We start from the raw sequence: 16,561 nt of genomic DNA on the forward strand, positions 1-16,561 counted from the left end.
TGTTATATTCACAGGAAAACATATTTATTCAGAACTTCATTTTGATTTAATAGAAAAATGGTTCTTGCCACAGCAGTGTGGAATACTCATTTTTCTCCATGTGTTGATTTTTGGCATATAAATGCCAGAAGCCTCTGTTCTCTTTCCTTATCAAGAAAAACTTGCCTGAGATTAATTTCCTCATCATCCTTTCCTTTTAAAGTGGCTGTTTTTCAATGCCATTTAAAGGCAGAGTTGTGATAAATTCCTGGTTTCAATATACAGATTTCAATGAAAGAGTCTATTCCACAGCAGTAAAGCCGTTGAATCCAAATAGAAAGAGAGAAAAAAAAAAAAATTATGAAGTTGGGTACCGCTACTGCGGCCAATGGTATGAGAGGTGCCCTCGTGTTTTCCTTTCTAATGACAATTATCTTTGAAATGAACTGATTGCAAAAGTTTTTAAGATTTTTGTAGAGGGGAAGGGACATTCTTCTGACACAACTCCTTCATAATTGCATATCGGACAAATTGAAAACTGCTTAAACATAGCAGAAGATAATTTCTTAAGGAGCAAAAGGATGAGAATAGCTGGGATGGAAAACATTAATTTGACTCCAACCCTGTGCATTTCTGACCCTATCATTTAGCCATAGAGCCAAAGAGAAGATTTATAGATTTTATAGGTATTGGGTAGATAGGCCAACAAAAGTCATCTCTCTACTCAATGATCCTCCCCCTCTTGATAGATTATCTTTAGCAAGACTTTATCCTGTACTTCATTAGTCTGAACTGTGAAAAGCTTATTTTAAATTGAATTAACTTTAAGTTGTACTAATTAAAATTTGAATTGCATTAATTTTTATTAAATTTAAATTGCATTCAATTGTATTACATTTTAAATTGTAAGTAACACCCAGCCAAAAATTTCCTGCTCTCAGAATATTCTGCATCCAAACTATAAACTCCTGCTGGCTTCTCACCCAAGGAGAACAGAAAACGGGGACCCTCAGCTAGCAACACACCAGAGGTCACCTGAGCAGGTGATGCTTGCCCAGCACCTCCAGCTGAAGCTCACTGGCTCTGCTAAGGCTGGCAGTGCCTTTTGGTGCACCGTGTTTACTTTGTAAGAAAATAACCTCACTCTCATAAACCAGCATTCAGTTCAACACTTCTTCTTATTCAAGGGTGATTTTAAAACCAAAGGGTAGAAAGAAAGGAAAAATCCAGCCCCCGGCCCTAAGATTTAATTAGAAATCCAAGAACTCAAAAGGTATTTAGCTGCTTAATTCCCATTATCTGTTTATCACAGACAGGAGTCTAAGGCCTACAGGTTTTTAGCTGCTAGAGACCGCCTTTCTAGGCTCTTAAAAAAGATATCTGAAAAATGAGAAAGAACGGGCAAAAGCTTTGATGGTCCTTGGTTCATTGTTAACAGAATAAAGAAATCTTTCTGAGAAAAATCGGAGCTCCTTAAATATGTAGGACAGAGAAATGAAGAGTTATTGCCCTTTGGAGACAGCATTATTTTGCCATGGAGTTGGTTTTGTCAGATGAAGTTTTATGACACATAGTGGCAATCATCCATCTCTGATGAGCAGACACGCACTAAATCAGAGAGACTGCTCTCCACGGATCATTGAGTCACAGCACAGAGTCTGGTAAATCATGAGGTTCTTAAATAAATACTCCTAATGTGTTGCAAGCTGGCTTAGATATTTAATGATATTAGCTGGCTGCAATACTTAATGAAAATCAGGTGTTTTTACCTGGAGTGTTGAAAAATAATAAAGTGCACTGAACGCAGGTGATCCTTGGGATGAAAAAAGCAACAGGGTAAAAGAGTTTTCTGTGCAACATGAACAAGTAGATCCAAGCACACTGAGAGAGATGTTCCAGTCTCATCACAGAGCTTTGTAAGAGACCCAGATCCAAGGCAAGATGTGACATTTCACTTTTCAGATATCAAGTAGGGCGGAAAACCTGTCTTACACTGCAGATCAATACATCACTTAGAGAGGGAGAGAGAGGCCATAGCCCAAATCAATCTGCAAGGTGTCAGAAACATCTAGGCCAACACCTGGCTACAGTGCCCTTTAGCCCCCTCAGAGCCTCAGACGAAAGCACTTGTCAGGAGATGAAGTCAGCCAGGAAACAACACAAAGCAAACATGAAAGAAGCCTCTGTCATGGAGAAGGGCATTGCTGTTTTCCAAAAATACCCCTCAGTAATGCACAGATCCCCAGGCCCTAACGAGCATATGATTTTACTCAGGACTCTTCAAGCTGTGAAAAAAAAAAAAAAGTAGAAATTATTTATTCCATGGATATACTACATTTTGGATGGACAGTGAGGAAGTTGAGGGAGGGGGAATTAGACAAACTTGCTTTTTAAATAAACTGCAGACTGGGTTATAACAATCCTCTGGCCACTTAACTGGCAATTTCTGTGGGGTGAAGACATAAACCACCGTTTCTCTCATTCAGGAAATACTACTACAAGCTGGACTTGATTCCTCATCCTCCTTTTTTTTTACTAAGGGCATATTAAAAAGTCTGGCCCATGGATTCTGTGGCTATTTTTGTCCTGTGCACAAGGACACATCTAAGACCATTCCCCACTTTCAGGTCACTTCTCTTTCAAAGACCTGTTCCCAAATGAGTGATGGGGAGTTGTTTCCCTCCATCACCGAATTTTTTTTGTCACAGAAATGATTTATCTGTTGACAGCCAGGTTCACTGCCCCCAGGCAACTGATGGCAGTTGAAACCACTCAATGAAAAGCAAAGAGCACTATCACCAATTTTGAGAAAGGGAAGGAAAAGAAAAGGTATAAATACTGCTTTCCTCTAAGACTGCCCTGTAACACTTCCCTGCAAGAGACACAGCAAAGTCAGCTCCTCCAGGTGTTAGGTATGGTTCACTCTTGCATTAAAACACTAATTACAGGAGCAGGTAGACCAGACAGTGGTTGTTCTTAAAAAAGATATTCCACTGTTTGTGAAGTCTCTCCTGTCAAAGGGGTATGGTAAATAAAAACACTTGAAAAATACAAGGTTGGGGTTCAAAGTGGGTCTACGTCTAAAGTATTGAATGAAACACATCATCAGAGGAACAAGATGAGGTGAACTCATGACATCCAATTGTAGGAACTAAACAAGGACATGCATTAATAAGATCCACTGGCAGGGATTAAAGCAGTGCTCTGCTCTGTGTGGTCAGTGAGAGGGACAGCATGCAAAATAATTTGAAGCATCTCAGTCATAGTGCAAATATCTCCTTCTGTTTCACAAAATGAAGGAAAAAATGATGGTTACATCAAGTTTTCTTTCAAATTCGACTCTACAGAGTCTCTGCAAATTCTTGAGAAAAAGGACTTATGGCCCGCTCCTGATGGTTTCTTAGGAATTAGCATATTATTAAATATATAACGCATCCAAGAAGTCGTATAAATGTAACCTGCTGCTTTCTCAGTGGCTAGATGGGATCACACACCCTCAATCTCAAAAACCAGAACAGCAGCAGGCCACAGTTTTACATTTCTCCATTTGAACCACAATTATTGTCACAAGAGCCAATTTCACGTTGGGCCATTTCCTGTTCTTGTTGTAATTCATCATGAGAAGACGGTGAGATCTGAGATACCTCAGCAAGGCATAGTCCATGAATAATGCAGCACATTGCTTTGACCTTTTCAGTCTGCTTTGTGGTGTGATTGGCCAACCATTTCTGTCCTTGCCTGTTAACCACCCCATTAACCTGGGACGAGAAGGTGGAACTGACAGACAATTAGCCAGCAGAATGCTAAAAAGGTTAACGCAGGAGCTCACAGCCTTGGCTTTCTTGAGCTTCAATGGGTATCAAGACTCTGCAATCTCTTTCAGCTTTCAAAGTCTGCAGGGAAAAAACAAGAATTTGCACAAGATGAACTTTGTTCTCATTTCAGATCATAATCATGTAGCTCCTCTCAGATGTCACGCGTGGATGATTCCAGCGTATGCGCAAATAAACCGAGAAGAATGTTTATTTTTACTCCTCTCAATATGGAGAATATTCAATTAAAGTGGTGAACCTCTTCTTTGAAGTTGGCCATTCTTGAGTAAAGGAAAATTGGAGAGAGTAGTGGCAGATCAGCTCCGTATGACAGCTTTCTTCCAAAGGTCACTCTTGCTACGCTAACTACTCGAGCTGAGTCATTCGAGTGATTTCCTACTCAAAGAGAGCAAATGCTGGGATTTTTACATCCTGCGGGCTGTCAGCTGCAGAAAACTTCATCTCAGTACTCACCAAGACTACGAGGACAGGCGGATCTCACATGTTCAGGCACAAGGAGAACGTGAGGCACAGTAGGTCTCACTGAAAGTGTCTGTTGAAAGCAACTGCCCCATTTCTCTGGATTTTTACACATCTTTAAAATCTCCCAATATTTTTTTTGAAAGACAAAACCATTATGACTGACACAGAGTCACAGGTATCAGAAACTGTTTCCTGAAGCCTTGCAGTCAAAAGTCCTAATTTCAGAATTTCACAAGAGCTCCTTTTGCTTATAAAGGTTTGCTAACCACGACTCCAGTGGTTCAGTTATGATGACCCAGGACAGTTTGTTTTTCAGACACTGCCGGATTCTTGTCTTCGTAGAAATGTGCTGCTCTGAGTTACTAGTAATGCTATGAAGTACTTTAGATAGAAGCAAAGAGAAAAGGACCTTTTTGACACTCTTTGGAACACCAAATTTTGCATTTATTATGGGTATTGACTGCAATAACGCAGAGTCCTTTTTATTACCTTCCACTAATAATTTATTCTCTATTTTGCTTAAGGTGAACAATGATATGCAGACAGGAAAAATTATTAACAAAGAAAAGATAAAGCTTTAAATTATAGGAATGACTTGATAGTTCCTCTCTGTAATACATTTTAAGTCCAGAAGGGACCATTAAGATCACCTATATGCCAAGGATTTTTACACTGTGCTTTTTGATATATGGGATCTCAAGTAACATACCATTTCTTTTGACCCTTACTCTTGAGCACTATCTCTGATGGATTTTTACAAACTGCATATTGAAACATTCCCAGGCTTAGGGGCCTGCTCACAAACTGAAAGAGATTAGAGAAGCATAATTTCTTTTCAGAAGAGCATTCTTTTTTTTTTTAGGATAAAAGTTTTGCTGTGTTTTCTAACAACTTCAGTGAAACCAGCATAAAGAAAAGTTTATCAATCCGCCAAATCTTTGAATTGAAAAGATTGGTGGGAATTTTAATGAGTTCTAATCCTATGTCAGGAATAAAACTGAATATTACTGGAAGAGTTATAGCAGTTACGTCATTTACAGGCTCTCCATCACTCTACCCACTGCTATTCAGGAGTAGACAGACACCATCATGAGAAGAATTGCCAACCTCAACAGCTGATCTCTACAGATCACTATCACAAATTAAAACGTATCACAGACTAGGAGAGTACTGATCTTGTCAAGAATCAGATTGAATTCTGGGTATGTTGAATAGAAAAGGCAAATGAAGGGAAAGGAAATCAATCCATTCCTGCATTTGTTTGGGGAGTCCCTGTGGCTCTGAATGAATTGCCCCCTCCTACAGATAAAGTATTCAAATTCTCTTTGTTCTGTGTGCTCATTAAATGAGGGCTGAGGTGATCCATAAGGGAATGAGAGTGGCAGGAGCCATGGAGTCGTTGTGCTGCTGTCGTGGTTTAACTCAGCCCCACGCAGCTGCTCTCTCGCTCTCCTGGGTGGGAGGGAGAGAGAATCAGAAGAGCAAAAGTGAGAAAACTTGTGGGTTGAGATGAAGACAGTTTAATAAGGGAAGGAAAAGCTGTGCACACAAGCAAAGCCAAACAAGGAATTCATTCCCCACTTCCCATGGGTGGGCAGGTTTTCAGCCATCCCTGGGAAAGCCGTCACTGTGACTTTCCATCGCACCCAACAGTGACTTGGGAAGACAAATGCCACTGCTCTGAACATTCCCACTTCCTTCTTCTTCCTCAGTTTTATGCTGAGCATGACACCACACAGTCTGGAATATCCCTTGGGTCATTGGGGTCAGCTGTCCCAGCTCTGTCCCTCCCAACTCCTTGTGCATCCCCAGCTCCCTCACTGGCGGGGCTGAGGTGAGGAGCAGAAGGGGCCTTGGCTCTTTGTAAGCCCTGCTCAGCCATAACCAAAACATCCCTGAGTTATCCACGCTGTTCCCAGCACAAATCCAAAAGCACAGCCACACACCATCTACTGTGAAAGAATTAACTCTACCCCAGCCAAAACCAGTACAGCTGCCTTGAACACTTTCTCCCCAAAGCCTCCTTTATAGCAGCATAGCAGGAACTTTACTTTTGAAATATATTTATCAAGTGCTATTGTTAAACGTGCCCAAAGAGCTTTTATTTTCCAAAGGGATGATAACATCAGCTTTTACACATCAACAAACAAGCAGAGAAAAGCTTTTTTTTGTTAAGATGTGGAATGTCACTTTCTGTGGGGGTAATAGCTGGAGGTGCATAAAACCAAATTCTGCCATTTAATTAGCAATCAGCAGTGATCTGTCAGTCAGAGTTACTGTAATTCACGAACTGTTAAGTCAAAGCAACAATGGCAAGTAATTAGACTGTATCCATTAGAGCTTCCCTAGCACACACTCATAGAGCCAGGGTTTCAATTGGAGTCAGAAGTGGAAGTGAGAAAATCCTTAATATATTCTGCTTTTTAATTAGCAATCAGTGTTGATTTGTCAGCCATACCAACTCTAATGCATGAGCCATTGAAACACAGAAAAAAAGGCACATTTTCAAAACCATTTATGCTTATATTTACATTCCTTCCAGGCTGAAACATTGGAGAAACCACTGAAATGCCATCACAGAGCAGCAGAAAGTGTGTAGGAGCTCACAATCCAACACAGCCACTGCATCACTGATGGTTTGGGTGAAGCCACAAGTTGAGTATTTACAAGAGGCAGCTGGCATGTCCAAACACTGACAAATAAACTTTAATAAACATTACCTTTGTTAACTGTACACAACTCAAAATCTCCAAGAGCTCAGGTAGTGCTGCTTATATTCCACTCAACTCCATTTCAAAGAATCCTTTAATAAATTGGTAGCGTACTTACCAGGTTGTTGTATTTTCCTTGATCTCTGGACAGAGGAGGTGAGAGAAGGGCAAAAAGTCCTCCTTTACTTGATCTTCACAGCTGCCAGAGAAACCTGAGCGGGAGAACAGAACACAACCTGCTTCTGGCCTTTGGAAGGTGCAAGACTTTACTTCCCCCAAGCCAGGATGGGCTCAACAGCACTCCTGAAGCTGAGCAGCAAAACTGGGCACTCCAGCATTAGGTCAAGAGCCTCTTCCTTCTTCTTCAGCCCTTAAAGAAACTGAGGAGCTGGGGGAAGAGGGGAAATGAGGTGTAGAGGTTCTCCTCTTTTTATCCATGCAAGTATAAATATCAGAACTTTAATTTTTTAATTTCACTCATACAAAGTACCTGCACCAGGCCTTCCTATAGGGAGCAAAAATAAAAGGCTGGTTCTTATATCTTTGTAAAAACCTTTTGTTTATATAAATACACAAACATACATATATTTTTATATATAATAACTTACTTCAAAAACAGAGGGTAGCTCCCACAATAGTCAGGCGCTGTACTTGAAGTCAGTGTTAGCATATGGATCAGCTGATAAAGGCACCAACACAGCTTAAACTAATTACAATTTGCAGGTAGGGTAGTAATTGCACTCCTAACTGCCTAAATTAAGTATACAAAGGCCTGGTTACATTTGTATAGAGGCTGACAGGATACTCTGTGCCAGCTGAAAATTCTGCCCTCAGTAGTGGTAATGTTCTTGTCCAAAACCGGCTGTTGTTTGCCTAACATCTGACAGAGTGACATCTATTTCACTACACGTTTAATTAGTTTGTTTTCATGGTGTTCCCATTTCCATTTCAGCTTTCCTTAGTGGTGGGAGCGAGCAGGCTTCTGGCTCAGTGCTCAAAACCAATCCCAAGGCAAAGAACGTGGCACCAGTTTGCCTTCACCCTTCCAATGTCAGCTGCGTGGAGCACTCAGCCAACATTTCCAGCTTTCAACAGCTTTTGTGTTTTTAAAGTACATTCTAGCTGCCCCTGCTTTGTCTCTGATGGCTGGCTTTCAGGGGCTGTAAACATCCATCTCGCAGAGGAGTTTGCAGCCCTTGTGTTTGAAACAGCAACTATTTCTCTGCAAAGCACAGGTCAAGCGGTCCTGTTGAATCTACAACAAATTTGCAAACAGGTGCTTTCAAGCAGCTGTGAGATCTCCACCTTTTCTCTTTGAACAAGAGCCTATAAAAGATTAAGCATGTTAGGTCAGTAATGCTTTAATAGTTTGTGAGTGTACATTAATGAATTGTAGGTATGTAAATGGCTCCGACCTCTGTTCGAGACTTCCTCCAGTCTCTTCTTGCATATCTCAGTGGGGCTCTTCTAATTGTTTTAAGCAAGCAAACAAGCTCTTGCTTCCTTAAACATCACCCCACCAAACACCCACCCAACAGAAAACCCTCTCCTTTGATAGCTGTCCTTCAATTACCAATTTAGCACAATGGGTAAGAGGACTCTTGCAGCATTGAGAGCAGCTCAAACTGTTTCTATACAGCCCATGAGAAAAAGTTGTGTTTTAAACAAAGACCAGCTTTTGACCTCCTCTTCAGAATTGCAGTTTTTCTGAATGAAAAAATTCTGTATGCTGAACACATGTTGGCTGACTCTGTAGCACAGAGAGCAAGGTTAGAAAGGAAAGCCCTTTTAATCCCAGTTTTTTCCTTGAAACAGTTGCAGAACAGATCCTATAGTTTTACAACACAAATCTCAGCATAAAGACTTAAGAAATATTAAATTCTACAAAACTGTCTACATTGACGTTTAAAAAAACATAAGGAGTTGTGAATTGTCTGTACAATGACTGCAGCTAGGTGTTCTACAAAACCAGACACTGTTACTCAACAAGTCACATCCCATGAGGCAAGATGATAAAATATTGTTTAAAATTCTGGTTTGGGGAAACAGTCTCACCTAAGATTTAAAAGAACACCAACCAAAATGCCCTCCAAAATTATGTACTTATTCTAATGCTACAAGTACATGTAATATTGGAAATGAAAAAGGTGGGGCAAACTTCTCAGTTGTAGAAGTTCCTTATGTTGGCTTGTTTCTGTTATTCTGGAGCACCTCTCTAACTCAGAAAGCTCCTTTACACCTCCCTGCTTTGTCACGTACTCAAGTCTTTGCTGCTGTGTGACAGCTGTAAAACACCCTCCCTTCTATTCCCATTCAATCCTAACATTCTTTTTAGCTCTTGCTGAAACTTGACATAACAGCTTAAGATTATCCATTCCTACACTGTGGATGCATTAAGTCACACCAAAAGCAGGTATAGTCTTCCTCCTCCTCCAAGAATTAGGAAGCCTGGGCAGAATATATTGGTTCCTCCATTACAATGTGCAACTGAAGAGCAGGAGGACTCAGCACTGTAATTGAGATGCTGATATTGCCATAAGACTGCACAGAAGTTACTAAGTTGAAGAGGCCCTGCCAAAAATAACAAAAAAAAAACCAGAAACCAAGAACTGCTGTTGGATTTTTAGCATAGTATTTATTGAATAGTTTCTCTTCTAGAGCCACTTTATGATAAGTGTCAGTGCATATTCAGCTCAGATGCTTATTCTAAATGGACCAGGACAAAAAAAATCCAAACCATGGTCTGGACACAGATCCAGGGGAGATTCATGAATATATTAAGAAAAAACAAAAAAATATTCAGGCCTACCACATCGTATACTTTATTAGGAATAACTACATAGATAATCAGAGTACAGTTGTAGGCTAGAGCCCAACAATGCTTTTTTTTTCCCCACATAAAAAAGTAAACCTTCATAAAAGCTTGTTTAGCAAAGCCAGAAGCAGTGATATTTTAAACAATTTATTTACATTGCTCAGATTGGTAAAAAGAGATATAAAAAACAGTGCAGTCTGACATATTCAAAAGCATCACTAGTTACATATAGATACAAGACAAAACACAGGTGGTTAAAAAGAAACCAGAAGTTGTGAACTCCTGATATAGACAGTTGAACTGTTAATGAAATGCAGAAATTTACATATTTAGATAGTTTGTGAGAGTGCATGGTACAAACTGTTCAGAGACAACAGAAGTGAACAGAGTTTTAAAGGAAGACATAAATACATGAGAAAGCCAGGTAAAAGCCTTAGGAGTACTACGCTGAAATTTGACGCGCCAAAATTGGACCCTCGAGTTACAATGTCACACCAAGAATCCCATGCGTTAAATAATGATTTGTTAGCCAAGTATGGGGAAGGTGCGGGGGTTTGGTTTTTTAACAACCCTACTGAACAGGAGTGGAATTCTTTTCCTCAGACTTCCACTTCAAAGCAAGACAAAGGATTCAACTGATCACTTTTGGTGGTCAAAGCTCCTCATACCACTGTGTTACAGTGAGGCTGCAAGAGATGATAATCACAAAACTCAATTCTATTTAATTACAAACAACTACATTTATAAAATATCTGGAATAAGCAGCTGTACAACAGGTTAACTGTCATACTTGAAAGGTCAGGTACTTCATAACATATCTCCATGTAAGAAATCCACAATTCCAACATTAGTGCTCTGCCAGCAGATGAAGTTAGGCAAGCGTAAGAGTCATCCAAACTAGCAGTAAATTATGTGTTCATCATCTTCATTTCAAGAGCTGACAAACCAGTTTAATGCCTGGAGGGGACAATTTCCATAGAAGAAAATGCTTCATTTGGAAGGAAATAGATCTGTGCAAGGGAAGACTGTGTTTAAACGAAGGCCAGGTTACTTATTCCACTGATAAAACCCCCCTTGTGACTAATTTAGTGTTATCTAACATTTTGCTAATCACTGCTAAGTGCTAATGACTAAGGTACCATTCATGTCAGTAGCAGGTCACTCACTGCCCAGCCACCTGTCTGTCTGTCAGTCACTCCCACACAGCAGAGTCTTTTCAACCTGCCTCATATCAAGTGGGTTGTTGATCGGCTTAGTGTGTGACTCCTCCTTTCAAAGATTGAGGGAAGGCTGACCAAGGAAGGAGAAGGAACACCCTGTTGGACAAAAAAAAAGTTATTGATCAGTTATGAGCCAATATCAATAGTGCAGCAATCATTTCTCAACCTTGACATGGCATACAAGGAATGTGTGAGTGCAGAAGATCTTGAAGATAGGAAGCTTTTGAAATTAATGAGTCAGCATTTCTAGAGTTTGAACAGAAAACTTAACACACTTTAAAAATTGCAGAAGAAAGACCTTTTTCCTTGTTACCAGCCTTGAGAGATTTGGAATGCAAGAACGTTTTTGAAGAGTTGCTGCTAACAAGTATTAGTATACATCTTGCAGCACATTTTGCAGTAATAATCTCCCTCCAAAATGAAGACAAGATACACTATGATAATCTCTTAGAGAAACAGCTCCCCCTCCAATTCTACAACTTTCTGTATTATCATCAGCTCTGAGCCCCAAATGAGATGCCAAACACATGTCTCCTTGGCTGCAGGAGGCAACACACATCCCAATGATTTGTCAGAGCTTGCTTTAGCTGTGCCTGGATGGGCACACACTAGGCAAGAAGCTGACTTTTCTGATGCTTGGAGAATAAGCTGCTTCTGAGACTTAATTACAGTGAAACCAACACATCAATATGTAGCACTAAAAGTAAACCTCTTTGGATTAGCTGAGATTTTATATTCTTTTCACATTAGACCTCAAGATACTTTCACAAGCAATCTTCTGTTGCTCTTTACAGCCCAGCCAAGCTTCTCAGCACATCAACAGGTCACAGTAGCTAGGCAGCTTGTGCACCTGCATGCTTCAAGAATCTTTTAAATAGGGATATTTGGGCAGGTAAGGATATACACTTCACTATAAACAAGTCCTGTGCCTGTTTATGGCATGTCCTCCATTTGCAGTCATTGGTAATATCTGAAAATTAAACTCCTCTTCATAGAGCAGCTCTTATTAGACTCTCAAGTATTTTATACCAGATATTTTTTCTATTTACCAAGAGAGAACAAAAAACTAAAACCACAGGTAAAATGAGCTGCTCAAGGCTTCCCTACAACCAAGTTATTAAAGTTCTCAGAACTCTAGCCAGTGAGCTACATGGGCACTTGGACAACTGAACTGAAACAATAAGTAATTCAATTGCAAATAAATTTAAAAAAAAAACACCTCAGAAAAATGACATTTCAAAGTGTTTGTGAAAGAATAAATCTTGCACCCAGAACCAGAAACAGAACCATGTGTGAGTGTTGACTCCAACCCTGTGCATTAGAGCACATTAAAGAAGAACCCAGCACCATTTGAAGCCCTTTGTGCATTAGAGCTGTACCATGCTCTCTTAGCTTAGAGAATTCAGGATTTCTTGCTCACTTCAGTCAGGGCCTGATGCACAGAATTTTCCAGCACCACGCTGGTTATGATCTCCAGCATCAGCACAAGTGGCAGTAATAACAGGGAGAGCACGTGGTCTGTCCAAGGCATGACCATTTAAGTTGGAAGAGACTTTTGCTTCTACAGTGTTTGAAAGATGAGTATTTGGAGAGCCAGGACACAGCACAGGTCGAGGCTTGGAATTTTGGGAGCTCCAGTCAACAGAACTGGAGCAATGGACATTAACAGCACATTTGACAGATCCACTTAGGCTGCACGTAGAAGATGAATGAGCAATCTACAATTAGGAAGAGTTTAAGAGTTAGTCCAAACAAGAAAAAAAAAGCATCCAAAGCTTTATTGATATTTTTACTCTATGTTTTTTCCTACACCAAAAAATTCCTACATAAGCATAGGCCAGGATTTAATTGAAATAAAACAATATGTCTGAATAACAGCTTCAACTCTTAATGGACTCAGACACATTTCCTGCAGTTTTAGTTTCCTACTCAACAACTGCACTGGTATTCCAACTTGAGGGGCTGGAATCCAGACCTCTTTTCCCTTCCACCTTATCATTGAACCAAAAAGGCTTTATGCAAGTTCAGTGGTGTGTGGGATTGGTTAAAAAAAAAAAAAAACACAACACATGATCTGCTGCCAAGCTGCAGCTTATTACCACAGAGGTCCCAAGAGCTCTGGGAAGAATCTGAAACAGGAACACGGTTTTGCTACTGCAAGTTCCTATGATTTTGTGGAAGCAAGTATTTTATACACAAAAAGAAAAGTACATGACTTGCAAGTTCATGAGAAATGAGATACAGTGCTGTATCAAAATGAAGACAATTAGAGTGCAAAAACAATTGTTGGCATAATCATAATAGAAGGAAGAAAATCACTCTACAGAGAACTGGGCTATAGCCTCACTGGTAGATTTTTTTTTTTTTATTTCCTCTAAAGCAAGGGAGTCTGCTGTGATACTTCCTCCCTTATTGGTTCGTATTTTCTCATGTGGGAGAGCAGGGCTATATCTTTATGTTGTACAATTTAATGGCCACTCAAACATACTGCATTATCTCAATATTAAAGTAACGACACATCAGTCAGTAGTAGAAAGATGAACAGGAGGAATCCTGTTTTTCTTGGCCTTCTGTCCCACAAACTACAGACTAGAAAGTAGGTGTTTACTCATCAAATTTACTCAAACACTATAAAAAAAGCAAAGATGATGAAAAGATTCCTCCAAATCTAGTCTGCTTTACTAGACTGTGTTAGGAAATTGAGTTTAGCCTAATGCAGCAGAAGAAAGCTTTAACAGGCAGCCAGGCATAGCAGAAGAGTTGCAATATGTAGAACAATATTTTATTTTACCAAGTTTTCTTAAACATTTATGAGGAGATAATTTCCTTGTTGTTGTTTAAAAACTTGCAGGCTGCAGCATCTATATTTCCCCAGCCTTCCTTCCCAGTTTGCTTCACAGGATGTCTGTCATCTCACTACTTTGACTGAAACATTCACCACACTATTCAGGGTTGTACACCACATTTCTAGTGTTCAAAATCAAAAGCATGAACCAATATAAGACTTGTGTTGAAACTGTCCCACTCTCTCAGAAGAGGAAACATATTCCACCCCTAGCAAAAGGGATTGGTGGCGTTTTTCAACCTATATGTATAAGGCAACTCCCACTTACTAGTGCATCAAGATTTTTCTGCATTTTCAGCAAGTAAGGCTTCTCATTAAACAGCTCTTGAAAATAATATGGCTATGAATGCAGTTAAAAATATTTTTTTCCCCACTGTGGATGTTGAAATTGGTCAAGTGAGAGCAGCAGCAGACATGAAAGAAGTGTGATGTTAAGAAGGTGACCTCCTTGGCCTGCACAGCAGATCACTCACCGCCAAGGACGAGGTGCTCGTCAGGCGGCTGCCGATGTAACTCTGGTTACTGGAGCTGGGGCTCCTCCCTTCTGTGGCACTGTGAGACATCAAAGCCCTGTGAAGAGCTCTCTTGGGTGTTTTGGAGAAAGAAAAGGCTCTTGTGACCTGAGGAGTTTGACAAGTGGTTAAACACTGACAAAAACCAGGCTGTAATAACTACCATTATACAGGCTACCATTTAAATTCTGAACATCCCTAGGATGTGTATCAAGTGTTGGTGTGACTGGATGACAACCAGGCAAACACCCACAACCAAAGTGATTTCACTCTTAAAGGCTCCCCATCATCCTTACTATCCCTCATTCTGTCCAAATATGAGGATAACACAGCAGGGGAAAAGGGAAAAGATTCAGGGAGAAGTCAAAATAAGATCTGGTCACCTAGGCTTCCCCACATCCCTCAGTCCTGCACAGTCAGGCCCTCTTCTCCTTTAAATTGTTCTCAATTTTGCATTCTATTTAAAAGACTCAAAGTATTAAACAGTATAAGTTCCATAACAGACTCAAAAATGACTACATAATGCTTATGACTGTAATACTTAAGACTATATACAGATATTCCAAAACCTTAAACACTCCTCTCCTTCTTTCTTTAAGGAGTTTATCCTTAAGAGTTTTAGTTCAGATTAAGTTTTTCCTGTCACTACTGTAAATACTACAAACCACCTGAAACAGGAATCCCAGCACAATTCTCTGACTAAAAAGCACTATCTTTATACTATCTTACCTTTTTTGATGTTTTCTTTATTGCCCTGGATGCTCTGCTTAAAGTACTGTCCATATCTTTAGTATTTACTTCAACTGAATCAGGATCAACAACATAAATGAGATTTTCCTGTAGACAAAAATAATCTTTATAATGGTCAAATATCAGCACTTGCTTTCTAGTTCATTAGATCCCATTTAGAGGTTTTAATTGCCATACTCTTCCATATTTAACTCTTTATACAGTCCAGCAGCTATTTCAAGCCATTTTAATAGATCAACAGCTGGTGCAGTCAGTTTGTGAAACCCTTCATCAGTAGTTTAACATTCAGTTTGTCTCATTCAGTTTCAAGTCCAGGGTTGACCAAATTAAAGGCAGTCGTTCTGAGGCATCCCTAGGGAGTTTCCAAGGTAAACACTGCTTTATTCCACTGGCACATCTAGCACATTTCTGAAGTGAAATCTTGAGAGCTGCAGCTGTCAAACATTAAGACTAAAATCTTTCAGCTTTACTGCAATAAATGTTGCAGAACAGCCAGGAGTTTGGGGGTTTTTTCATGTCTCATTCTTAAACACCAGTACATGCAAAGCAATCTCTGGCTACCTACTTTACAAAACTTGGGGGGGGCAGACGGGGCACACATGGGAGTTGGAAGTTGCTGGGATGATTTTTTTCACTGTTTTTTGTCTTTATTTTGAGAAAAGACATTTTGCATCTAAAAAACAAAAAATCTCAGAAGGACCCCAGACAGCAGTTTTATGGCCATTCCCAGGGCCTAAGGAAGGGCCGCCAAAGCCTTTGCTGCCACCACGTGGCAAAGTCAATGTTCTCACTCACATGATGCTCTAGAACTCTAAAAACAGGGAAAAGTGCTTAAATTTAAGCTCAATTTGACATTTAAATCAGCAAGAAAGAAGTACTATATAGCTGGTACAAAGCAGTAATTACACAAATTATAACTAATGGGATTCAGCACGGAAGGTTACAATTTGCCAGCATGCGATTCTGAATGTCTTGGGGCAAGAGGGAACAATACATTTATTACACAAGGGTTCAATTTCTATTAAAAATCCAAGTTATATGTGACAAAAACTACTGAAGACAGGCAACACACAGATTAAACTAAATTAACACTTCCAAATCAGCACTTTTCCTACTCAGAACCTAAAAAGGAAAGGGGCACCACAAAGCCAAGTCTCTTATTCCTAAGTCCCTAGATCACGAGACAAACAAAATAAAACTAAGATGCTGTTTTCATTACTCAATTACCTCTCCTGTAACAAGCATGTCTTTAAAAGTCACAAATATTGTACTATAAGAACACACTGCAGAACATAAAACATTTCCAGTTTACACCAAGTAGCTTCAGCTATATGTACTGCACATATTTTCAGCAAATTGAGATGACTGATATGCATAGACTTTTACATAATTAACACATTAGCTGAAAGCCTCTTGCTGTAATTGGAGAGGATC

At 39.8% G+C, this 16,561-nt stretch overlaps 1 protein-coding gene across 2 annotated transcripts in view; it reads right to left on the reverse strand.

Moving 5' to 3' along the window:
- Positions 1-9,741: 9,741 nt before the first annotated feature.
- ECT2 (epithelial cell transforming 2) overlaps positions 9,742-16,561 on the reverse strand; it is a 32,212-nt gene continuing 25,392 nt past the window's right edge. Inside the window, exons 23-25 of one of the 2 annotated variants that reach the window (XM_042042351.1) lie at positions 15,107-15,214; positions 14,339-14,485; positions 9,742-11,116 (exon numbers count right to left, since the gene is read on the reverse strand). In XM_042042351.1, coding sequence (XP_041898285.1) covers positions 11,027-11,116; positions 14,339-14,485; positions 15,107-15,214 — 345 coding nt within the window. In that variant the 3' untranslated portion in view covers positions 9,742-11,026. Of the gene's footprint in view, positions 11,117-11,136; positions 12,739-14,338; positions 14,486-15,106; positions 15,215-16,561 lie in introns of those variants that run through there. The other variant, XM_042042352.1, reaches the window with a different exon arrangement.

Source organism: Corvus kubaryi, unplaced genomic scaffold (assembly GCF_017639235.1).
Source record: "Corvus kubaryi isolate FWS band 111438036 unplaced genomic scaffold, C.kubaryi_AGA036_p1.0 37397, whole genome shotgun sequence".
In the NCBI taxonomy this organism is placed as follows: domain Eukaryota; kingdom Metazoa; phylum Chordata; class Aves; order Passeriformes; family Corvidae; genus Corvus; species Corvus kubaryi.